Source organism: Oncorhynchus keta, unplaced genomic scaffold (genome assembly GCF_023373465.1).
Source record: "Oncorhynchus keta strain PuntledgeMale-10-30-2019 unplaced genomic scaffold, Oket_V2 Un_contig_14477_pilon_pilon, whole genome shotgun sequence".
In the NCBI taxonomy this organism is placed as follows: domain Eukaryota; kingdom Metazoa; phylum Chordata; class Actinopteri; order Salmoniformes; family Salmonidae; genus Oncorhynchus; species Oncorhynchus keta.
In genome coordinates this window covers 52704-78979 of record NW_026278771.1, presented here as the reverse complement: position 1 = coordinate 78979, position 26276 = coordinate 52704, and the positions used below count along the sequence as shown (strand labels likewise).

General features: G+C 43.7%; 1 protein-coding gene and 3 long non-coding RNA genes across 4 annotated transcripts in view; 1 reads left to right on the top strand and 3 right to left on the bottom strand.

Moving 5' to 3' along the window:
• Positions 1–679: 679 nt before the first annotated feature.
• Positions 680–2223, bottom strand: LOC127918544 (uncharacterized). Its single transcript, XR_008100345.1, has 4 exons — positions 2190–2223; positions 1533–1579; positions 1276–1412; positions 680–747 (listed from the first exon to the last, which is right to left on the bottom strand). It is a non-coding gene; the product is annotated as an uncharacterized LOC127918544 (long non-coding RNA).
• Positions 2224–2226: 3 nt separating this feature from the next.
• Positions 2227–5140, bottom strand: LOC127918543 (uncharacterized). Its single transcript, XR_008100344.1, has 6 exons — positions 4928–5140; positions 4259–4321; positions 3726–3802; positions 3525–3627; positions 2792–2959; positions 2227–2262 (listed from the first exon to the last, which is right to left on the bottom strand). It is a non-coding gene; the product is annotated as an uncharacterized LOC127918543 (long non-coding RNA).
• A 3484-nt stretch (positions 5141–8624) lies between these two features.
• LOC118377249 (uncharacterized) lies at positions 8625–10291 on the bottom strand. The gene is made up of 2 exons (XR_004824201.2): positions 9975–10291; positions 8625–9796 (listed from the first exon to the last, which is right to left on the bottom strand). It is a non-coding gene; the product is annotated as an uncharacterized LOC118377249 (long non-coding RNA).
• A 9409-nt stretch (positions 10292–19700) lies between these two features.
• The window catches only part of LOC118377256 (inosine-5'-monophosphate dehydrogenase 1b-like), a 42503-nt gene continuing 35927 nt past the window's right edge, over positions 19701–26276 (top strand). Inside the window, exon 1 of the mRNA XM_052501851.1 lies at positions 19701–20382. Within this exon, the coding sequence (XP_052357811.1) occupies positions 20150–20382 (233 nt within the window). The 5' untranslated portion in view covers positions 19701–20149. The remainder of the gene's footprint in view (positions 20383–26276) is intronic.

Sequence of the window (26276 nt, the reverse complement as noted above, 5' to 3'; positions counted from 1 at the left end):
GGAAATATTTAAATAGAAGAGGCTTTTCCCATGGTTCATTTTCATGCCAGCCAGGTAGGCTATACTCCTGCTGTAAAGCAAAGCAATGTGCTTAATATTAGGAAAGTTAATAAATATAGTAGGTCTAGCCTATAGAAAGCTGATGGGATCCTCTTTTTAATAGAGGCCATCAAAACTGTTTTCTCACACAATTGCATAGCCTATAGAAATGTTGCGCAACATGAACACATGGACCGTCGTGAAGTGTTTGATCCGATTTTCGATTACATTTGCATTTGATGTCAGGGTGATTAGATGGACAATAGAATTCTGAGTACCAGGCAGGTAGTAATTTTGTAGGCTACTAATGACCATCAGCAGCATCAGAGCTTGGAAAAGTTTAATTACCGTGACTAAACGGTCACGTGGAATTTGACTGCCGTCATTACTCATTACCAGTGTGGCGGTAATACGGTTACCATAACAGCCATAGACAGGGGACAATAGAATGAAGTGAGGGCTGAGGGGACGTAGTGGGGTACAGAGGGACATAATGGACATAATGGACAGACAGACAGACAGACAGACAGACAGACAGACAGACAGACAGACAGACAGACAGACAGACAGACAGACAGACAGACAGACAGACAGACAGACAGAAGACAGAAAGAGCCTGTCCTACCTGCTCAGTGGAGGCGGAGGGAGCTGGGCTTTGTTGAAGTGGTCCCCTTGGTCTGAGGACACATAGATGACACGTGGGGCTCCCTAGAGAGAATCAATTAGTCACAACACTGATCTAACCAAGGCTCCTTGGGAGAGAATCACTTAGTCACAATACAGATCTAACCAAGCAAGAACCACAATGTGGTTTAGGACTGTTGACTGACTGGACCAATGAAAGGCAGAGTGAGTGTAAATAACACAGAGTGTAAATGATTGTATATGTCAGCTGATATGTTGATACCCGTGTGTGTTTGTGTGTGTGTGTGCATGTATGTGTACGCTTGCTTGCATAAGTATACAAGCTTGCGCGTGTGTGTACCCTGATGCCCAGATCTGTGTCAGCTGTTATTCTAGTCTATCAATGTGTCTGTCTACCTCAAACCTTCCCCACTCAGATAAAACCCTGTGTGTGGTTGTATCAGTGTGTGTGTGTGTGTGTGTGTGTGTGTGTGTGTGTGTGTGTGTGTGTGTGTGTGTGTGTGTGTGTGTGTGTGTGTGTGTGTGTGTGTGTGTGTGTGTGTGTGTGTGTGTGTGTGTGTGTGTGTGTGTGCATCAGTGTGTGTGTCTCACCAGTGTCTCTATGACTGAGGTGAAGAGGAAGCCTCCTACATAGCCGAAGGAGAAGATGCTGTGTGCCACGGTGGTGAACGTCTTCCCCAGGTCTTCTGTCCTCTTTAGGAACAGCTCTCCTCTTCTGTCTGCCTCCACTAACGACACAACACATTACTAGACCAGCGCCAAACAGAACAAAATGAACATGTCGCTCATTTTTTGGTTTAAAAATATTTTGCTACGGTGTGTACTAATGAATACGACCCTGCTCTCACCTGTTCCTTTGGGACTGAAGCTGAAGAAGAGAGTGATGCCGGAGCCCCTGGCAAAATAAGGAGAGAGAGAGAGAGAGAGAGAGAGAGAGAGAGAGAGAGAGAGAGAGAGAGAGAGAGAGAGAGAGAGAGAGACCCAGTTAATAATCATATTTATTACATGTTGTTTTTACTACGTAGGGGCCACTCCTATAACTTACACTCAAGTCATTTTCACTTAGTCTCCCATTGATTGATATCAATGCATGACTAAGTGAAAATTGACCTTTAGTGACTTAACAAATAGGAGCTTCTCACTCCTACCAGACACACTATAGTTGCCACCAGACCTGGGCCAAACATTCTAATTCAGTCAAACAACAGACAACAGACTGTAGACATGTGTGCTTTATGAGCTCTGTGTGTTTACTACATTAATGTATTGAAGTCAGTATTTCAATTGAACACGACACACCTCTCTTTGTCTGGGCACGGCTGATCAAACTTATCAAACTGAGCTTTGTGGTGTGTGTGTGTGTGTGTGTGTGTGTGTGTGTGTGTGTGTGTGTGTGTGTGTGTGTGTGTGTGTGTGTGTGTGTGTGTGTGTGTGTGTGTGTGTGTGTGTGTGTGTGTGTGTGTGTGTGTGTGTGTGTGTGTGTCGTATGCCCCGTTTGTTCTCACCACGTGAAAGATTGTGTTCCTTCGTGAACCTTTTCCACACAGCCCCAAAGTCCAGAGAAAGCCACAGGCCACCCTGCAAGTGAGAAAAGCATAGGAGAATGTGTATTTAATGCTGGAATATGTCATTTTTTGGGCGACCTGACCAAATTCCCGTAGAAATGTGAGTTATAGATCTGTAATTCTCATTGAAAGCAAGTCTAAGAAGCGGTAGATCTGTTTTATCTGTGCTATTTCTATGCTTCCTGTTATTAAGTTCCGTTTTTGCGTCTTTTACTTTTGATTTTGTATACCAGTTTCAAACAGCTGAAAATATAATATTTTTGGTTATGGAAAATATATTTCACAGCGGTTTAGATGGTGCAATGATTATCTACACTATACTTGCTTGTTTTGTCACATAAACTGAAATTATAATTATAATTTTTTCTACCAGGAAATGGTAGTGATTTTTACATATGGCACCTTTATGTATGTATGTATGTGTGTTTGTGTGTGTATGTGCCCGTGTGTGCCCATGTGTGCCCATGTGTGCCCATGTGTGCGTATGTTTGAGGTGAGTGTGATCACAAAGAGATAAAGAGCATGTTTGTTTATTTACTCACATCTATGCTGATGACCACTAAGTACTCGGGATTCAAGAAGTGGAAGGTGATTGGCTGGGCCGGGTGAAAAGGCAGCTGGACAGACTTAAACGACACTCCGGCGTCAGTTGAGGTAAAGATGACGCCACCAGTGTTGTCCAAAACCGGTGTGTCTGCAGTCAGAATCACCTGTCAATCAGAACAAGCACCATACGTGATGGAAGGTTGCCTTAACGTGCATCTCAATAGTCTAAACTGGCTTCCTCCCCTTGTCTCCTCTATTGTCTTCATATAAATCACCTCCCCAACATATAACTATGAGGCCTCATCTTGGGGTGCATTCATTAGATGGCAAAAGACAAAAACAAACTGCAACAGACCTGAATTTGTCCAATAAGAAACGCCAGCTTTTGTAGCTGAACATTTTCCATTGCAAATTGTTTTGCTACGTTGTGCCCTAATGGATACCACCCTGATGTGGTTGTTTAGGTGCAATGGGTTTGGTGGTTTTGTTGTTCTCACTGTCTTCACACCAGTGTTCTGAGCAGCATGACCACAGTGGCATGTGGAGGAGAGTGTTGAAACTGAGCTGTGGTGGCTCAAGCTGATTGGACAGCAAGAACCAAGACGGCTGACGTGTCTGCACATGCACGCCAGACAGTCACAAACACACACACATACACACAGACACACACACAGACTGTCATCAGCCAGAATGCTTTCCTGCATGTACACTTGTGATCAGGCAGCTTACCTGTTGAGAGTTCCCTGGTCCAGCCAGAAGTCCAAATTCCTTCCTTATGAAGGTGTTATTGATGAGATGAGAAATATCATGGAAAGACTTGCCATAGTCTGCACTTAGAGGGGAGTATAACGAGCCAAAATGTCAGAACACTGGCTCGGTTCATCTAGAGACACAAACAGACCGACAGACATATTGCCACCTTCCACTAACCTGCGGTACAATCGTGAAGAACCGCCCTCGAAGAAGGAATGTAGAGGAGCACTGATTGTAGACAACACCAAGATTACCTGGTGGGACACAAATGAACACTTGGCTAAACTTCACCATGACTGTACTATTACCAGTTTATGCAGTTAGCAATTCCCATTTATCCACCCGTCACTACAAGCAACCACTCAATCACTCACTCAATCAATCACTCAATCAACAAATCAATAAATTAACCAATCACTTAATCAATCAATCAACCAAATTAAAAACTGTTGTCAAAGGTTTAAAGGTTTCCTCTCTCCTCGTCCCCTTTCCTTTCCTTCATCTGCATCGGTGTGAGAGAACTGGACAGGTGAATTCCCTGTAGGCATCTATCACGTTGCCTCACTGTCTGGTTACCGCAGGTGAAAGAGAGGAAACGAGGGGAGGACGCTACTCCAGCGTACTGAGCTGCACCCATTTCAGATGCACCCAATGAGTGATGATGACAATGATGCTACATCCATCATCCATTAAGTGAAGACCATACGTACCCCTGTCCCGTCTCCAACCCATATGACAGTAAAACTGGAGCCATCGTCACCATGAAACCCTGTCTGAATGGAGAGAGAGAAAGAGAACGAAAGAGGGAGAAAGAGTGAAAGATAAAGAGAGATAGATAGATAGATAGATAGATAGATAGATAGATAGATAGATAGATAGATAGATAGATAGATAGATAGATAGATAGATAGATGAAGGACAGTGTCTGACAGACCAACCAACCTGCACATGTCCTCTATACTTATTGTTATTATTCAATGCATGGTTATTTTTACCCTTGTGGTTATTTTTGTTACTGTTGTCCAGTTGACAATAATGATTAGTATTAATTATGTAAATATTGTAAATCTCCAAAGAAAGTTTTGGCACAAAGCAAATTGAATTGAGAAAGAGAGCGAGCGAGCGAGACTCAACTTTATTTTTTCCTCACATACACCCATAACGTCACACCTTCAGAGCTGATGAACCTTATGACACCCAAGTAGCCCTACCCTCAAAACTATCACACACAAAATCATTAATAAAGCAAGCATTAATCATCATTATGATATATTATGATACATTTGCATTTATTTATGCAATTGCAAAAGTAAAACTGCGGTGTTGATGCTATAGTCATTGATAAAGTACGCCAAAAACAGTACTGACATAGCTCTCACCTCGTGTGTATTTTGATCCAACACCCGGTGTTCTAATGGTGTGAGAGGAGTTTACAAGCGGTGAAAGTGGGTCTTGGAGAAGCTGTGGCATCCCTTTCTGGTCGTGAGAGGACTTGGCGTTGGTCCCCATCTTGCTGAGTCTGATGGAAAGACACCGTTCTCGGGTTTCGTTGCTCTTTGCACTGACCCCTCACACCCATAAGAAGCAAGCATGCCCCCGAGGACCAACAGTCTCCAAGTCATTTTGATGTGGTGGGCTAAATAATGGTAAAATCCTAAATCCCACAGTTCGGGTCACGTATGACAGACTAGCACTGCCTATCGCTTCAGGCGACAATTGACAAGTGTCACACTTGAATGGATGGGGGCGGAGAGACACATGTTTGACGAGTCATTTACCTAAATTCTGCTGCCAGTGGATATATCAACGGTTGTTCGCCCCCATGTCGCATCCAAGTGATGTCCATACATATATAGGCAACAAAACCTCCTTCACATCAGCCACTGTAACGCCTTTGCAAATACTAATAGTAAGCTAAGCCTATAGCAGCCTATGACTCAATGTTAATTCTATAGTAGCTATAGACTAAATTCCCTGTTGCATAACAAGTCATTTATGTATTACAAGTGTGAGAAAAGTATCTCCCACCATAGCAACATATATACAGTAGTCTGCAAAGTATTACTACATAGAACTAAGCAACCTATCTAATAGATGTAATGTCATCAGCAACTATTTATGCGCTTCTCCCTTGTGTCCGGCAGACAGTGAAACAACTGTTCCAACACCGCGAGATGACGCAGTTGGCCTATAAGAGAACACTGTAGCCACTCGTACCAATTCCTTTTGTGATTTTTTTTTTTGACAAGTTCATGTAGACCTGTTGTTTCTGATGAGTTGGCTTGGCTAGGGAGAGGAGGAGACTTGGTAACATTTACATTCAATAGGTCCTTCAGCACTCAATAAAACTTTAGAGGAGTGTCACGACTTCTGCCGACTCGGTGGTGTTCAGCCATCGCTGATCCATTTTTCATTTCCATTTGTTTTGTCTTGTCTTGTTTTCCAACACACCTGGTTTTCATTCCCTCATTAGGTGTTGTGTATTTACCCTCTGTTCCCCCCATGTATTTGTGTGGTATTGTTTGTTTGAAAGTGCTTGTGCACATGTTGACTGGTGCATGTCGGTTTTGTTATTGTTATTTTCTTGATGCCATTGGTTTTGGTATGAAACTGAGGACTCCTCTTTAAATCGGGGTATTCCTTCAAAGCTCAGTTGTCCTGAGTCTGCACAACTCTGCCAGGATCTAGGATCAAGAGAGACACTCAAGTGTTTTAGTACTATATCTCTTGACACAATGATGAAAATAATCATGGCCTCTAAACCTTCAAGCTGCATACTGGACCCTATTCCAACTAAACTACTGAAAGAGCTGCTTCCTGTGCTTGGCCCTCCTATGTTGAACATAATAAACGGCTCTCTATCCACCGGATGTGTGCCAAACTCACTAAAAGTAGCAGTAATAAAGCCTCTCTGAAAAAGCCAAACCTTGACCCAGAAAATATAAAAACTATTGGCCTATATCGAATCTTCCATTCCTCTCAAAATGTTTAGAAAAGGCTGTTGTGCAGCAACTCACTGCCTTCCTGAAGACAAACAATGTATACGAAATGCTTCAGTCTGGTTTTAGACCCCATCATAGCACTGAGACTGCACTTGTGAAGGTGGTAAATTACCTTTTAATGGCATCAGACCGAGGCTCTGCATCTGTCCTCGTGCTCCTAGACTTTAGTGTTGCTTTTGATACCATCGATCACCACATTCTTTTGGAGCGATTGGAAACCCAAATTGGTCTACACGGACAAGTTCTGGCCTGGTTTAGATCTTATCTGTCGGAAAGATATCAGTTTGTCTCTGTGAATGGTTTGTCCTCTGACAAATCAACTGTAAATTTCGGTGTTCCTCAAGATTCCGTGTTAGGACCACTATTGTTTTCACTATATATTTTACCTCTTGGGGATGTCATTCGAAAACATAATGTTAACTTTCACTGCTATGCGGATGACACACAGCTGTACATTTCAACGAAACATGGTGATGCCCCAAAATTGCCCTCATGTGTGTGTTTCAGTCATAAGAAAGTGGATGGCTGCAAACTTTCTACTTTTAAACTCGGACAAAACAGAGATGCTTGTTCTAGGTCCCAAGAAACAAAGAGATCTTCTGTTGAATCTGACAGTTTATCTTAATGGTTGTAGTCGTCTCAAATAAAACTGTGAAGGAACTCGGCGTTACTCTGGACCCTGATCTCTCTTTTGACAAACATATCAAGACTGTTTTAAGGACAGCCTTTTTTACATCTACGTAACATTGCAAAAATCAGAAACTTTCTGTCCAAATATTATGCAGAAAAATGTATCCATGTTTTTGTTACTTCTAGGTTAGACTACTGCGATGCTCTACTTTCCGGCTACCCGGATAAAGCACTAAATAAACTTCAGTTAGTGCTAAATACGGCTGCTAGAATCCTGACGGGAACCCCAAAAATGGATCATATTACTCCAGTGCTAGCCTTCCTACACTGGCTTCCTGTCATGGCAAGGGCTGATTTCAAGGTTTTACTGCTAACCTACAACGCATTACATGGGCTTGCTCCTACCTATCTCTCTGATTTGGTCCTGCCGTACATACCTAAACGTACATACCTAAACGTACGTTTATGTGTTGGGGGGCTAGGGTCACAAGATGCAGGCCTCCTAATTGTCCCTAGAAAACAGCTGGAGGCAGGGCTTTCTCCTATAGAGCTTCATTTTTATGGAATGGTCTGCCTACCCATGTGAGAGACGCAAACTCGGTATCAACCTTTAAGTCTTTACTGAAGACTCATCTCTTCAGTAGGTCATATGATTGAGTGTAGTCTGGCTCAGGAGTGGGAAGGTGAACGGAAAGGCTCTCGAGCAACGAACTGCCCTTGCTGTCTCTGCCTGGCCGGTTCCCCTCTTTCCACTGGGATTCTCTGCCTCTAACCCCATTTCAGGGGCTGAGTCCCCCCCCCCTGGGTTGTGCCGTGGCGGAGATCTTTGTGGGCTATACTCGGCCTTGTCTCAGGATGGTAAATTGGTGGTTGAAGATATCCCTCTAGTGATGTGGGGGCTGTGCTTTGGCAAAGTGGGTGGGGTTATATCCTTCCTGTTTGGCCCTGTCCGGGGGTATCTTCGGATGGGGCCACAGTGTCTCCTGACCTCTCCTGTCTCAGCCTCCAGTATTTATGCTGCAGTAGTTTATGTGTCAGGGGGCTAGGGTCAGTTTGTTATATCTGGAGTACTTCTCCTGTCTTATCCGGTGTCCTGTGTGAATTGAAGTATGCTCTCTCTAATTCTCTCTTCCTTTCTCTCTCTTGGAGGACCTGAGCCCTAGGACCATGCCTCAGGACCACCTGGCATGATGACTCCTTGATGTTGCAAACTCAATATGCAATAGATATCAACTCTATATCTGACATGGTACAGGTGTCTCCTATTTAAAAGCCCATAACCATGTGTGTGAGGTATATACTTTGGTTTCAAAGTAGATTTGTTTAAGACTGCCAAGAAACACTCTGTGACCCTGATTTAGCCCACTGCAGTAAAAGGTTAACATGGGCAACATGGGCATGGGAGGCTCACAGGGATATTGGTATCCACAGTACTCACAAGCAATAGTGTCTATTCGTTTTATTGACAATAGCCTATAAATGTTTATTCTTTACAACTTTTTGACACAATATTACAGTGCATGATGAAGAGTCAATTAGTGCATAATGTAGCCCTTTTTCTTTTACACATGATGTGATCTTCAATATACAACAAATAGCCTACATCATATAGGCAAATACCATGTATACAGATTAGTACATTTTTGTCATTTAGCAGACGCTCCCATCCAGAGCGATTTAGCGTTTGCTAAATTAAGTAACTTGCTCAAGGGCACAGACAGATTCCCCCCCTCGTCAGCTCGGGGATTCAAACCTGCAATCTTTCAGTTACAGACCCAACGCTCTACCTGCCGCCCTACCAAGTATTAGTATAGAGTGGATATAACTCCATAGTAATAGCTGTCAATATGACCTAATACTTTAGTAATAGCCTACTATAAACATCAACTAGGGTGTTCTTCAAATGTGCAAAACAAATTAAACACCTCATCAAATCCGTAGTGACCTGTATAAATCAAACCCCACTGCGCACAGACGTCAGTTCCACGTCCAGTTCTGAATTGCACAATTCAACAAAAAGATATCACCATATCATTGGATTCAGGTTAAAAAGAGACAGAGTGCCCGCCCATACGTTAATGACTTTTTACAAATCCAATCCACGCTCATTCAACGTCATCACATAGATTTTTCTGGGGTTGAAATGACTTTGAACCAGCGCTGATTCAGCCAGTTTCTGCCCAATGGGAGTGGGACACCAACGAGTGAAACTGAAAGCGAACCATGATGAAAGGCTCAATAATGTTTTATAAAAATCAGTGTACACATTGTACAGTGCAAGCAGTCATTTACAAACGAAAACATAACATAAACCAAGCCTGTTCGTGTTAATTCCACTCCACATGACGTCCTCATCATGATCCAATGCGTTTGGTACTCCCTGAACCTCTCGAATGGGTTGAAGACATCCGTATGTCAGTACTGCTGTCCAACTGTAAATAATCTGCAGGATCCGCGTCTTGGACATACATGAGACCACCAAATGAATCCACCATTCCCATCAGCGCGGCGAGGACAGTGAACGCTGTCCCGATAAAAAACATCTTCAAGACGTCTGTCATCATAGCTTCTCCAGTGAAATGGACGTGGTCTTGTGTTGAACAACCGCAGCGTCACCTTCACAAACAGAAATGATATTAATTACATGTGTTTTGTTGTTTGTACTCTTTCCATGTATTTTCCTAAACGTATAATAAATTACTATTACATAACCGGGAACGCAACCACACATTAACCGCGTGGTGGGAAAGTAGACTACCAAACGGAACGCTGCCAGAAACTGTTGAGTACTTACAATATGCCTGCCGATTTCAAACTTCAACTTGAGCAGAGTAGTAGAACTCCCGACCCAAGATTGGCGTGGAAGACAGACTTTCCCTGCTAATGACGACAGCGGATTTAGATATTCCTCAAGTTTTCTTTAAAACGCTTTGAAAACAGTCGAGGGAAATAAATGAGCCTCCTCTTGATATCATAAGGCAATGTCGTGATGCATCGCAGCGCTCTCTTGCTTCAAGGCTTTTGTGCACTGACATCATCAAATATTTGGGAATTTCCAATTCTCGATACATAGGCCTGCTAATGATTTAATGTTAGTCTCTTTCACAGATAACTCACCCAAGATGGCAGAAAAGGCTACTGAAGTCTGATTGGACTTGGTTGGACGTCCGCCACCCCCCCCCCCTCTCTTTTACACCTCTTCTACTCCCTGTTGTTATCATCTATGCATAGTCACTTTAATAACTCTACCTACCTGTGTGATAAGACAAGTGCTCTACATATGTTATATTTAGCCTATTCCCATCCCGCCAAGAAATACAATGACATAGCAGTTAAGGATATAACCACCCTAGACTCTAGTTGTTTGACAATCCACTCAATAAGTAGCTCTGGGAAGTTAGGAGTTGTTGCACAATGCATTCTAACCCACAGTTCTGAGACACATTTTGCTTTAGGCTATTTTCTGTGTGCGTCAAAGAGAGTGATTACACATACATTAATAGGTTCAGCTTCATACTCTGTGGTTTACTTGTACAGTGCTATTAACATACACCAACATACCCCTCGAGTAACCTTTCGGCTTTCATATATAATCAGACAGATGTACACTGAAAAGGGGACTTCCACATTAGGCTGGTGATTTGGGTACTAGTTTCACCCAGCAAATTTCACATTTTAAGCTTCAGCTTTCTGTAGAATCAGTGAATCCACCAATGAGTCAGTATTGTTGTAGGCCTATTGTGGCCTGTCTCCTGCTATTTGCGGTCAGTCAGTCATACACTCTAATGTTTCTCCAAGGACTGACCACAGGAAGCAAATGGATGGAAATTCACTGAGCTGCTAAAGGCACTCTGGGTAAAGGTTAACCAAGGATGGGACTTACTGGTTAAATAAAGGTTAAATAAACAAATAATATTCTGAATAATAGCATATCAATTATATGACTTGGCTTTTTTAAGGTCCCTCTTCAGGTCCATTTTAAAATTGGTGACATTGTTTTGTTTCTGGTTGATTCAAGGTTGTTTCCATGTACTTTAAACAAGAAAACATTTAAATTGAATACAAATTGTGCTGTCTGGTTTGCTTAATATAAGGAATTAGACTTTAGACTTTTAAGTAGTATTTTACTGGGTTACTTTAATTTTTACTTTGAGTCATTTCCTATTAAGGTATCTTTAATTTGATCTTGTATTCAAGTATGACAATTGGGTACTTTTTCCGCGACTGGGCAATCCCCACCAGACATAATATAATGCAGATGACACAACAGTGGCCTGATCACCGACAACAATGAAACAGCCTATAGACAGGAGGTCAGAGACATGGTCGTGTGGTGCCATGACAACAACCTCTCCCTCAACGTGATCAAGACAAAGGAGATGATTGTGGACAACAGGAAAAAGAGGACCAAGCACGCCCCCATTCTCAATGACGGGGCTGTAGTAGAGCAGATTGATAGCTTCAAGGTCTTGGTGTCCACATCACCAACAAATGAACAAGCACACCAAGCCAGTCGTGAGGAGGGCATGACAAAACCTATTCCCCCCCAGGAGACTGAAAATATTTAGCATGGGTCTTCAGATCCTCTAAAGGTTCTACAGCTGCACCATCGAGAGCTGGTTGCATCACTGCCTGCTATAGCAACTGTATGGCCCAGTACATCACTGAGGCAAAGCTTCCTGCCATCCAGGACATCTATACCAGGCGGTGTCAGAGGAAGGCCCTAAAAATTGTCAAAGACCCCAGCCACCCTAGTCATAGACTGTTCTCTCTGCTATCGGTACCGGAGAGCCAAGTCTAGGTCCAAGAAGCTTCTAAACAGCTTCTACCCCTAATTGATAAGACTCCTGAACATCTAATCAAATGGCCACCCAGACTATTTGCATTGTCACCCCCCCCTCCCCCCTTTTACACCTCTGCTACTCTCTGTTGTTATCATCTATGCAAAGTCACTTTAATAACTCTACCTACATGTACATATTACCTCAAATAACCGGTGCTCCCACACATTGACTTCCCTGTATATATTCTCACTATTGTTATTTTCATGCTGCTCTTTAATTTCTTGTTACTTTTATTTCTTATTCTTATTTTTTTTCTTGAAACAGTATTGTTGGTTCGGGGCTCGTAAGTAAGCTTTTCACTGTATTATCACTGTTGTATTTGGAACGCATGTGACAAAAAAAAAAAAAAAGATTCGATTTGACTGGGGAATGCCCAATGATTAGTAGCGTGTCCTCAGAAGGAATGTGTGGAGGAAATCACAGGGGAAATTGCATTAAAAGTCCATGACCACTAGATGGCGATGATTAACAGTAGAACACCAGGGCACCAACCTGGGCCCGTTTTATAAGCGTCTCAGTGTATTAGGGAAAGGGGAATACCTAGTCAGCTGTACAACTGAACGCATTCAACCGAAGTGTGTCTTCTGCATTTAACCCAACCCCTCTGAATGAGAGAGATTCGGGGGCTTCCTTATTAATCGACATCCATAGGAGTGCTGGTGTAGGATCAGGTTCCCCTATCCATGTAATCTTATTCATTGTGATCTAAAAGTCTAAACTGATCCTAAATCAGCACTCCTACTCTGAGACACTTGAAACAGGGGGCTCTTATACACCTACCTGTGCCATCTGGTAGAGAGTGTCAAGATGTGAAATGCAGTGCAACATCAGACCAGGGTCTATATTTAACAATGCCTCAAGAGTACGAATGATGATCAAGTATCACTTTTGTCTTTCAGATCACAGTGGATCAGCTTATTATGGACAGGGGTAGAGGACCTGCTCCTAGATCCACACTCCAGCTCTGAGACTTGTGATAAATACTGGCACAGGGGTGTCAAAGTCATTTGACTCAGATGACTATATTTCTGTTCCAGCTAATGCCATTAGGGGAATAAAGATGCACATTGGGGTAAAACGATGACAACCTAATGGCTGTGCGGTACAAAATAACCCACTGTAACACAATATACATTAAAGCAGTAACTCAACAAAAAATAAAATCCCCAACAACACATTTTAAATACTGTATTCAATGAGGCTATATTGCAGGGGAGGTTGGTGAGAGGAACGGGCTGGAATGGAATAAATGGAATGGAGTCAAACTTGTGGTTTCCATATATTTGATGTTTTTGACACTGTTCCATTTATTCTATTCCAGCCATTACAATGAGCCCATCCTCCTATATCTCCTCCCACCAGCTGTCACGCACTGACCCTAGAGAGCCTTTTTATTTCCCTATTTGGTTAGGTCAGGGTGTGATGTGGGGTGGGCATTCTATGTTTCTTTATTTCTATGTTTTGGCCAGGTATGGTTCTCAATCAGGGACAGCTGTCTATCATTGTCTGATTAGGTAGCCCTTTTTCCCTCCTTTCAGTGTGGGTAGTTGACTTTGTTTGAGGCACTTAGCACTGCTGAGCTTCATGGTCTTGTTGGCGACATTTATCTTAAATAAAAATAAATGTACCCTCACCACACTGCACCTTGGTCCTCTTCTTCAGACGCTTGTGACACCAGCCTCCTCTGGTGGAGAGATGATGGCCACAAGATGGTGGGACATATTCAATGCCCAACATTAGACAAACCATGGTCAAAGCCGCAAACATGAGGATCAAGCAGTGAGTGTTTGGACAAAATGTTTGCGCAAATGGCGATCCAGCGTACCAGTACTTGCATTGAGTTTAAAATTGGAGGGCTGCACCTCTGTGTACTTTTGCTACGCAACGTCATTTTGATTATCTACTTGTAGTTCTTGCATTGCATGCATATGTAACTTAGGCTTTGAGAGATGTGAAGGCCAACAGATAGGATTATGTCTAGAATAAAAGAGCAGAAAGTGAATTTGACAAAGTAGCCTAGTGTTGGCCTAGGGAGTGTTCTGTGAAGAGAGAGCACTGTTCTATCAAAGTGGCTGAATGTGACTTGAGTTAGGCAGGGGACTCTGTATTCAGGTCATCTGATGGAGGATGTCCTCAGTCTACACACACACACACAGGGCTCTGTTGTCGGGCTCGGTCATCGCTGGGTTGAGGAGTCTCGTGCCCGACATTTGTCTTAGTTCTGCTCAATGAGTGTCCACACAAAGACTGGTCTCATACATTGAGTATACAAAACATTAGGAACACTCGCTCTTTCCATGACATAGACTGACCAGGTGAAAGCTATGATCCCTTATTGATGTCACTATACTACTTCAATCAGTGTAGATGAATGGGAGAATACAGGTCAAATCAAACCAATTAAGCCTTGAGACAAATTGAGACATGTATTGTGTGTGTGTGTGTGCCATTCAGAGGGTGAATGGGCAAGACAAAAGATTTCAGTGCCTTTAAACGGGGTATGGTAGTAGGTGCCAGGTGCACTGGTTTGTGTCAAGAACTGCAATGCTGCTGGGTTTTTCACACTCAACAGTTTCCTGTGTGTATCAAGAATGGTCCACCACCCAAAGGACACCCAGCCAACTTGACACAACTGTGGGAAGCATTGGAGTCAACATGGACCAGCATCCCTGTGGAACGCTTTCGACACCTTGTAGAGTCCATGCCTCGATGAATGGAGGCTGTTCTGAGGACAAAAGCGGGGTGCAACTCAATATTAGGAAGGTGTTCTTAATGTTTGGTATACTCAGTGTAGAGTGGACGTAACAGTAAATGTAAATCAAGGGCACTCAAATTAGTATGATATGTTACGTTTGGTATGGTTACATAAGACAGAAGGTTAATAACCTTTTACTGCAGTGGGCTAAATCAGGGTCACACACAGTGACATACACTTTGAAACAAAAGTATACACCTCACACACATGGTTATGGGCTTAAGAAAAAGAAGACACCTGTACCATGTCAGATATAGAGTTGACATTTTGAGTTTGCACTTTATATACATCACCGTCACACCTATTCCCGCTAATCCCCTCTGGCATTCGACGTCGCCAGTTTATTAACCACCGGTCCTGGCAACCATCATTACGCACACCTGTGCTTCATCATGAGGCACACCTGGACTCCATTACCTCACTTATTACCTCCCCTTTATCTTGCACTCCCTTAGGTTTTTTTTTTCCCCAGGCAGTATTGTTTCTGTGTTTCATGTCAATACACTATTCCTATGTTGTATAGTTATTTGTTATATTAAACTTACCACCTGCACCTGGTTCTCGACTCCCAGCGTCTGTTTCTACAGCATTAGTGGATTCCGGGGCCGTGTTGAACTTTACTGACCAGACTCTTGCCGCCTCTCTTAACATCACCTCATACCTGCTCTCCTCTCCTTTCCATGTTCAAGCCCTCGGTAATCGGCCATTAGGTCCCGGGACCGTCAAACACATCACCGAACCACTCACCTTCACTGTGGAGTCCATCCATCAGGAGAACATTCCCTTCACCACCAGCTCACAAGATCCTCCTCGGCCTCCCTTGGCTTCAAAGCCATAACCCCACCATCTCATGGTCGAGGATGAAAATCATGGACTGGGCACCCGAATGTCGAAGGGCCTGCTTTCCCATCCCCTTTGGATCCACGTCGGTTGAGAGTCCTGTGGTTGCCCTTCAGCCCAACATCCCGAAGGTATACCAGGACCTGGGGAAGGTATTTTCCAAAATCTGCTCCACCTGTCTCCCTCCTCATCGCCCCTGGGACTTTGCCCTCAACCTGCTTGCAGGCTCTGCGCCCCCCACCCAGACACATCTACCCTCTGTCGGTGGCAGAAACCAAGGCCATGGAGGAGCACATCCATGAGGTGCTCCAACAAGGTTTCATCCACACGTCCACTTCTGCAGGCTTCTTCTTCATGGCCAAGAAGGATGGAGGGTTACCCCTGTGTATTGATTACAAGAGGACTCCATGACATCACCACCAAGTACCGTTACCTTCTCCCATTGGTGCCATCAAATAGCCCCGTGTGGCCTGGTTCTTTACCAAATTGGACCTGTGGAGTGTATACAATCTCATCCGCATCCGGGAGGGGGATGAATGGAAGACAGCTTTTAGCACGATGTCTGGTCACTACGAGTACTTGGTGATGCCATTTGGCTTATCCAATGCTCCGTCAGTGTTCCAGGCATTCATCAATGAGGTGTTCCGGGATATGCTCGAACGCCAGGTGGTTGTGTATCACATCGCTCACGTCCAAGTAGTCCTGGAACGCCTCCTGGCTAACCACCTGTTTGTCAAGGCTGAGAAGTACCAGTTTCATCAGGAGGCTGTCTCCTTCCTAGTCTACCAAATCAGCCCGCAAGGAGAGAAGATGGACGTCAAGAAGGTAGATGCTGTCAGATTATGTCCCAACCACCATAAAAGTGTTATGTTTTTGTGGTTTGCGAAGTTCTAAGTTCTAACACCGTTTCCTCAGGAGCTTTACCTCATTTATTACCTCCTATTTATCTGGCACTCCATTAGGTTCTTTCCCCAGGCAGTATTGCTTGTGTTTCATGTCAAGATGCACATGAGACCCATGGTAATCCAGTGAATGCATGGGGGCGGGGGGTAAACAACACAGAGGGGCACATCTGAACTTGAATTGACACACATATCACATAGATAGCAGTGTGTGATTTCCACGAAAGTTTAGAGTAACAAGCGTGCTGATCTCACGCTAGGCTTCGGCTCCAGTGTTAACCTAGCTGTGAAAAGAGGGTTCCATGGAGAGGTTGACTGGGGGGGGTTGACTGCACTGACAAGGATGGGGCGTTGCTATGCTCTCCACGGGCAGCATAAGAGGATTTTCCGTCCTCGAGTCTGAGCAACTGTCACAAACACTCAGTCACCTGTTCCTGACCCCTTTCAGACACCAGGTCTGGAGTGGGAGAAAGGGGTGATGGGGAGATACCTCTTTCTCACTGGTACCTATTTCTTTCCCTTTCTCTTTCTCAGCCTCTTCCTCTGACATTGTTTTTACAAATGAAGAGAAGAGCCCATTTAAGAGATGTTTTCCCCATTGCAACTTTCTGTCGACATATACAGTGCATTCAGAAAGTATTAAGACCCCTAGAATTTTTCCACATTTTGTTACGTTACAGCCTTATTCTAAATGGATTAAATCATTTTTCCCCTCATCAATCTACACACAATACCCATAATGACAAAGCGAAAACAGGTTTTAGAAATGTTTGTAAATTTATAAAGAATAAAAAACAGAAATACCTTACTTACATAAGTATTCATACCCTTTGCTATAAGACTCAGTATTGAGCTCATGTGCATAATTTTTCCATTGATAATCCTTGAGATGTTTCTACAACTTGATTGGAGTCCACCTGTGGTATATTAAATTGATTGGACATGATCTGCACAGGCACACACCTGTATATATAAGGTCTCACAGTTGACAGGGCATATCAGAGCAAATACCAAGCCATGAAATCGAAGGAATTGTCCGCAGAGCTCCGAGACAGGATTGTGTCAAGGCACAGATCTGGGGAAGGATACCAAAAAATGTCTGCAGCATTGAAGGTCCCCAAGAACACAGTGGCCTTCGTCCTTCTTAAATGGAAGAAGTTTGGAACCACCAAGACTCTTCCTAGAGCTGGCCACCTGCCCAAACTGAACAATTGGGGGAGAAGTGCCTTTGTCAGGGAGGTGACCAAGAACCCGATGGTCACTCTGACAGAGCTCAGAGTTCCTCTGTGGAGATAGGAGAACCTTCCAGAAAGACAACCATCTCTGCAGCACTCCCCCAATCAGGCCTTTATGGACGGAAGCCACTCCTCAGTAAAAAAGGCACATGAAGTTTGCCAAAAGGCACCTAAAGACTCTCAGACCTTGAGAAACAAGATTCTCTGGTCTGAAGAAATCAAGATCGAACTCTTTGGACTGAATGCCAAGCTTCGCATCTGGAGGAAACCTGGCACCATCCCTACAGTGAAGCATGGTGGTGGCAGCATCATGCTGTGCAGATGTTTTTAGCGGGAGGGACTGGGTGACTAGTCAGGATCGAGGAAAAATGAATGCAAAGTACAGAGAGATCCTTGATGAAAACCTGCTCCAGACCGCTCAGGACCTCAGACTGAGGCAAAGGTTTACCTTCCAACAGGACAATGACCCTAAGCACATAGCCAAGACAACACAGGAGTAGCTTCGGGACAAGTCTCTGAATGTCCTTGAGTGGCCCAACCAGAGCCCGGACTTGAACCCGATGTAACATCGCTGAAGAGACCTGAAAAAAGCTGTGCAGCGACACTCCCCATCCAACCTGACAGATTTTGAGAGGATCTGCAGAGAAGAATGGGAGAAACTCCCTAAATACAGGTGTGTCTAGCTTGTAGCGTCATACCCAAGAAGACTGGAGGGAGTTTGCTTCAACAAAGTACTGAGTAAAGGGTCTGAATACTTATGTAAATGTGATCATTCCATTAATATTAGCAAACATTTCGAAAATGCTGTTTGCTTTGCAATTACGGGGTATTGTGTGTAGATTGATGAGGGGAGGAATGTGAATCCATTTCAGAATAAGGCTGTAACGTAACAAAATGTGGAAAAGTCAAGGGGTCTGAATACTTTCTGAATGCACGGTATAGGCCTACTATACAGTATTCATTATGTGGGGCCCATGCCGGAATTGAACCCACTACCTTGGTTGTTGCTATAGCTAGCTCCATGCTCCAGTCAAATGAGCCTTTAACATTCTATTTTGTAAGCTTGTAAAACACTGTCTGGAAGATGTTAAGAGTACAGGCCTCAAACTGTCCTATTTAAAGGTACATCCACACACCGTTTTTGGGAGCAGAATGGTTTGTACTGTGCATATACTGTAGATTGTACTGAACATTTGAGGAGTATTTCAGGGGCTATGTAAGAAGCTGTCACCCTTGTGTTAGCTACACTCTCTCCTGTGGTGCATTGTGAGCACGGTTTGTACCTCCCTGAACCTGTCTGTGCCCAGGGCAAGCCAGGCATCCTCCTCAAGGCCATACTTTGGTACTATCTCAAGCAGTTTGTGGAATTCTTTTATATTACTGTGGGTTTGTCCCACGGCCACACACACACACACAGACACACACACACATTGGCGACAGTGCTAGTCTATTTGGAGTGTGTTTAAGTGCCCTCTCTGCCTCCTGCATGTATCTCCAGCCCACTGTATTCTAATTCCCCAATCCTCTTTGTGAAAGCGACGTGTGCCACTGACAGAAAACAGGGTTAAGCTGTACGCAGAGATTCATAGAGCAGCACTCGACTGGACAAAAACACACTGAGTATCCCATTCTGCTTCCCCTCTATCCCTGCAGGCATTCTCTTTCTTTCTTTCTTTCTTTCTTTCTTTCTTTCTTTCCACCTCTCCCTCCCTCTATTAGTCTGGACCCTTTCTCTCTGCCATCTCACTCCTCCCATTCCCACCACAATCTCCCTTCAGGTCAGTGAGCATTAGTTCTCCCACAGGGGCAAGGGGAACGTTGGGACGGCAACGACTCCACGACGACAAGCCTCTCCGGCATCATTTCCACGACGACGCCATCTCGGCAGGAGCATTACCACGGTGACACCCTCTCCTTACACGCCTAGCGGACACTGTGGTCTGGTTAGCAGGTGCACCCTGCACAGAGACGGGGGAGGGAGGGACATAACTACCTTCTTTCTGTCTCTCTCTCTCTCATATCTCTCTGAGTATTTTTGTATCTGACCTGGGATTCGACAACAAAGTTGACGGTAAAGACAACACTGGAGCTATGAGACCAAGATAAGAATGTGTTGAACCAGAGAACATGTTATGTCTCTCACAAGTAGCTCTGTTTTTCCAACTCAGGTCCTCAGCGACTTTGACTCGTCTGGTTGGTTGGCTGAGATCGTTCTAATTCGTTCTGTTCTGTGGGAATTGTTTTGAGCTGGTAGTTCGGTTCAGGAACACCCAGTCCCTACGTGACTTGAGTCCACTTGAGGGACGTCACCGACAGAAGGGTCAGAGGGCGACGGTGAGGTCACCGACCAGAGTGAGAAACTGGAGCAAGAGAGCTTGGCAATTGGACCCAACATGGAGGGGTACGGCTACGAACACTTTGGGGTGGATGGAGAGCGAGACAGCCACCAGATGGACTACCGGAGGATCGTAGGGGACACAGAGCTACCCCGTCCCAGCTCCAACCCCTCACCCCAAGACGCGGAGCACCTCTTCCGCCTCAGCCCCCATGGGCATGGACATGGGCATGAGACGGCCGCACAGCGATACAGCGCCACCCGCATCCAAGCTGGCTTTGGCCCTGAGAGGTGAGTTGGGCAAAGCAAGATTATGGTTAAAGCTGTACTAGAGTATTACTTAGTGAAATAAACTGGCATCCATTTGAAAAGAACAACATATTAGTGAAGGGCCAGGCAAAGAAGATTTTTAGATACTTGCTGAAATGTAGAATAGTTTACTAGCGTAGCAACTCTGGAGCTGACTCATGTTGAAATCCAACCTGAGTTAGAGTTGCACCACAGGGGGTTGGTGGCACCTAATTGGGGAGGATGGGCTCATGGTATTGGCTTGAGCCAATGGTATCAAATATATCAAACACATGGTTTTAATGTGTTTAATGCCATTCCATTTACTCCCTTCCAGCCATTATTATGAGCTGTCCTGCCCTCGGCAGCTTCCTGTGAGTTTCACCCCGTTTTGCCCTCAGAACAGTCTCAATTGGTCGGGGCATGGACAAGGTGTCGAAAGCGTTCCAAAGGGAAGCTGGCCCATGTTGACTCCAATGCTTCCCACAGTCAAGTTGGCTGGATGTCCTTTGTGTGGTGGACCATTCTTGATACACACGGGAAACTGTTGAGCATGAAAAACCCAGCAGCGTTGCACTTTTTGAGACACTCAAACCAGTGGCCTCGCACCTACTAGCATACCTTGTTCAAAGGTACTTAAATATTTTGTCTTGCCCATTCACAATGGCACACACACACAATCAATGTCTCAATGCTTAGAAATCCTTCTTTAACCTGTCTCCTCCCCTTCATCTACACTGATTGAAGTGGATGTAATAAGTGATATCAATAAGGGATCATAGCTTTCACCTGGATTCACCTAGTCAGCCCGTCGTGGAAAGAGCAGGTATTTCAAATTTGTTGTACACTCAGTGTATATTTGACTAGTGAGCATTCAAGCTGTAGCATTAGTTCCTCCCACTTGTTTTGACTAATTTTCATTACTTTGCTTTCACCATGGTTACAATATGTAAATACAGCCCATTGAGTAGTATCAGTTTACACTGCCACATAGCCCTGTGTTTAGTCTGGCTTGTCAATAACCTTGAAGTTAAATATCCTTGTTAGCCCATAATGAAGCTCTAGGACACCTGTGTCTTATATGGTTTATGGTCATTCTGAGCGTGGCCCCTAAACACATTGAAAAGCTATGATTCAGTGGCCTACTCTGATGCCAAAACAACAGAAACTGCCTCAAGGCTATTTTTGGAGTGGCAGGTCCCCCTTATGCCTTGCAGCTAGGGCAGCAGGTGGAGAGCTTAATGGGATCGGGTTTGAATCAATGCTTGAAATAGCCACCGGTGTGCATAGAGGAATCTCTGACCAATATTGTGGGTGACCCACATTTAAAGCAGTGACCTCATGCACAGACACAGTACCCGCCAGATCACCTTGGTACTTGTCAAGGCTGGGAAGGCCCTCTGTGCTTTGCTTAGTACTGGAGGAGGGGCTCCTGGAATAGTGCCACACAGGGAGTAGGCCAAGGGACAATATACAGTGGGGCAAAAAAGTATTTAGTCAGCCACCAATTGTGCAAGTTCTCCCACTTAAAAGATGAGAGGCCTGTAATTTTCATCAAAGGTACACTTCATACTTATTTTCCACCATAATTTGCAAATAAATTCATTAAAAATCCTACAATGTGATTTTCTGGATTTCTTTTCTCATTTTGTCTGTCATAGTTGAAGTGTACCTATGATGAACATTACGGGCCTCTCTCATCTTTTTAAGTGGGAGAACTTGCAAAATTGGTGGCTGAACTAAATACTTTTTTGCCCCACTGTACATCCATTCCCATGATAAATGTACTTGGGGCGAATTCTGTTTTAATGCAGGGTGGATCACTAGTCACCATTACAAATGCATTTGGTTTTATTTGCTCTGAATATCCGTGTGTTGGTTGAGTGCACACAGCGACAGCAGTCCCACACAATTTCATGCACAGGATCAAGAGTGCATGGGTTAGAATTCCCCACTCTCCAGGAAACGATGGTGAGAAGGAAGAACAAAACTCGCTTTATTGCGACATTGCTTGCATGGTGGTAGGTTGCAATTGCCTGTCAGTGAACACCGTCAGCCACTGATGGTATTGACAGCAATATGCTGTCCATGCTTCTTTTACAAAAGTGTGTGCTTGTGAGGGAGGTCTACTTCATCTGTCTGTGTGTCTGTGTACGTGTGTGTGTGCTCCTCTTCCCAACCCTGAACCATCACAGACATGGGAGAGTGTGGAACTGTTCGGTATGCAATGCTTGTGGATTCACAGGTCAACATACAGCACAATAGGCCAAGCCTAAATAATTCAGTCTGATTCTCCCAAATCCGTCAGCTTGAACACCAATGGTCTATTGACTTTTGTGCTTTTATTATCTGAATGGTCTCGACAGATGATAAAGGACGGGGCCATTCTCTCTTTCTGTTTTAAACAGTCTGTCCTGCATTTGAAAGTCATCGGCCATGATATATAAGATAATAAGGAGAAAATGAGGTCAAAGTCCATCAATGTGTAGCCTCATCTACTGTAAATGTGTAAAATGTGATCTAGGCTATTTAAGGAGGTATGTAGCCTGGCTGGCTCTACTGGTCAATTGAGGTCTATCTAGACTAGAAAATGCCACTGTCGTCCGTATAATTGGTTACTAGTAACTGGTGGCATGTGACTTGTAAATCTGACAGTGGTGCTGTTCAGTTAATACCTCCAAACGTTGCACCTCACTGAACCATCTGAAAATAGTTGATTTGTGGGTTTTGTCAAAATACTAAAGTCACATTAGATTGATAAGTAGATAAGCATTATAAAAGTTGATTTCTACACATTTGGACGATTTAAGATTCTTGTTGATCCTAATAATAGAAGCCCAAGGCCTAGTATTCCAAAAACGGATGGTAGGAGAGCCTGCTGTTTATGTGGTTATATGTGGGTTATACAATGATAATATATGGACATTGGCACTGCCAGACTATAGTGCCAATTTCCTGTAGCCTAAATGCATGATTTTCTCCTCCAAAAGATCTGCAGTGCAGATAATAGGTATATTACATAAATTACAAGGACATAATCTCACTAACCTGTAACGTCTGTGATTGAGTTGAGACGTTTACCCTCATGTTTCCGAATTCAATGAGTGCCCCACGTGGAGGAGAGGGGATGTGACGCATCCATTTTCGAAGCTTCTGCGAACATAGTCTTCTTCATAACGCGAATACACTGTAGCAGCGACAGGCAATCAAATTTGGACCAGCCTCGCATCACCACTTGAGTTTGTAGTAGGGGAATTAATTGTGGGTTGGTTACAATAGAGAAAGCACACATTGTTTCCGCTCATTTTGGACTTGCTAGCTAGCTACAGCTGGAAAGTTCGCATTTCCGAACAACGTGGTCATCTTCAAGAGGTAGAAAACGGTCTGGAATTGATTTTTTGTTTCACATTTTCTTAACGTAGCTAACACTAGGTAAGTAAGACGAAGAACGTGGTGAGGTGGCTAATTGCTTAGAATACAGAGCATCTTCAGTAATGAGTTGAAACGTGTTAGTTAGCTTGCTAGCCGGCTACCGCTAGCTGACACATGCTCCTGCTGAATAACGCACTGATCATTTTGACCTGCGTGGCAAGAAAATAGATGGCTAATTTATAGTGCAGCTTTGGTGTTAAAATACATTGCAAACGATATGCTAAAGACATCATATGATGGATGGAAATCTATAAATACTTAGGCTGTGGACAGTTGGCTAGATTAGTCATTAATCGTTAATATAGCCATGTTTTATTCTCCCCGCATGTATTTTGAGCTCAAGGCATTGTAACCATTGTTAGGTACTCAGCAGTACAGTAGCCAGATAACGGTTGTAAGTGCTAGCTAACTACTGAAGCTAGCTATGGTATTGACAGGCATTGCTCACGGTTGCCTTTCAGCAGCTATCCAGAACACTGTAGGTAGTCTGGATAAATATGTGCTTGAAGGAAACGTTTTTGCTGAACAGATCATTGTTTAACGTGACTTATTAGCTCATAGTGTCGCTTCATGGCTGTTTTGTTCGCATGGACAGCCACCACAAGCAGTAAAGATAGAGGTGTTCTATCTTCCTGGTATTTATTGTAAATATATATATATATATATGTGTATGTATATATATGTATAGCAAACATGAGCAAATGTAAAGCAACGTGTTTTATTTAAACATGTAGCTAACATTAGTGCTTCTGCTATTTTAGGCATGGATATTTACACAACCGTGCATGAAAGGGTTAATTTCGCGAGGCTATATTTTGCCAGCACTTTTATTTATTTCTTTTACCTTTATTTAACTAGGCAAGTCAGTTAAGAACAAATTCTTATTTTCAATGATGGCCTACGAACAGTGGGTTAACTGCCCGTTCAGGGGCAGAACGACAGATTTGTACCTTGTCAGCTCGGGGGGTTGAACTTGCAACCTTCCGGTTACTAGTCCAATGCTCTAACCACTAGGCTGCCCTGCCGCATGTTAGTGGGTCATCCACATTTAGAAAACGCATAGTCGTTAGTGCGCAGCGATCTGTGTTTGTGAGTAAGGTTTGGTTTCAGTTTGACTATTTAAAAAAAAGTCATGATTTTGGGTTCGATAATAACAACACATAATGAAACAGTGAATAATATGTCCATGATTGTAGTGACTGCTTATCACTTAACCATTTATTCACATTATTTTACTTCAATGCAATATTTCAGTTGTGTATATTACATATGTTTTATTTGATGACTATTTCATTTCAAGTCATCTCACCTCTATAGAGCTGCTGTCTTGACAAAATCAGACAGTGTACTTCAATGTAAACAAGGCATACTTTTTTGACTGCTGAATAACAACTATCAATTTCAGGTAGAGATACTTTTGTATGTGGACACACCTTCAAATTAGTGGATTCAGCTATTTTAGCCACACCCGTTGTTGAGAGGTGTATAAAATCGAGCACACAGCCACACAATCTCAAAAGACAAACATTGACAGTAGAATGGCCTTACTGAAGAGCTCGGTGACTTTCAACGTGGCACCTTCATAGGATGCCACCTTTCGAATAAGTCAGTAAAATTTCTGCCTTGCTAGAGCTGCCCCGGTCATCTGTAAGTGCTGTTATTGTGAAGTGGAAACGTCTGGGGGCAAAAACGGATCAGCCACAAAGTGGTAGGCCACACAAGAACACAAAGCAGGAGTGCTGAAGCGCATAGTGTAAACATTCTGTCCTCGGTTGCAACAGCAACATCAGCACAAGAACGGTTCGTCTGGAGCTTCATGAAATGGGTTTCCATGGCCGAGTAGCCGCACACAAGCATACGATCACCATGCACAATGCCAAGCGTCAGCTAGAGTGGTGTAAAGCTCGCTGCCATTGGACTCTGGAATGATGAATCATGCTTCACCATCTGGCAGTCCGATGGACGAATCTGGGTTTGGAGGATGCCAGGAGAATGCTACCTTCCTGAATGCATAGTGCCAACTGTTAAGTTTGGAGGATGAATAATGGTCTGGGGCTGTTTTACATGAGTGGAGGCTGTTGTAGCAGCAATGTGTGCGTATTAATGCACATGATTTTGGAATGAGATGTTTGACGAGCAGGTGTCCACATACTTTTGGTTGTGTAGTGTACCTCGTGAAGCAACTGCTCTCCTTTCAATCGAGCTTTCTTGTCTCTTTAACCTGTTACTCCTACCCTCTACTTTTTCGAACATTCTGTTAAAAATCGCGCAACATTTCAGCGCCCTGCTATTCATGCCGGGAATATAGTATATGCATATGATTAGTATGTGTGGATAGAAAACACTGACGTTTATAAAACTGGTTAAGTCACGGCTTTGACTATAACAGAACGTGCGTTTCATCGAAAAGCGCAGGAAAATCTGATCACTGAAAATGCGAAAATATATCCATGCGCCACCAGAAC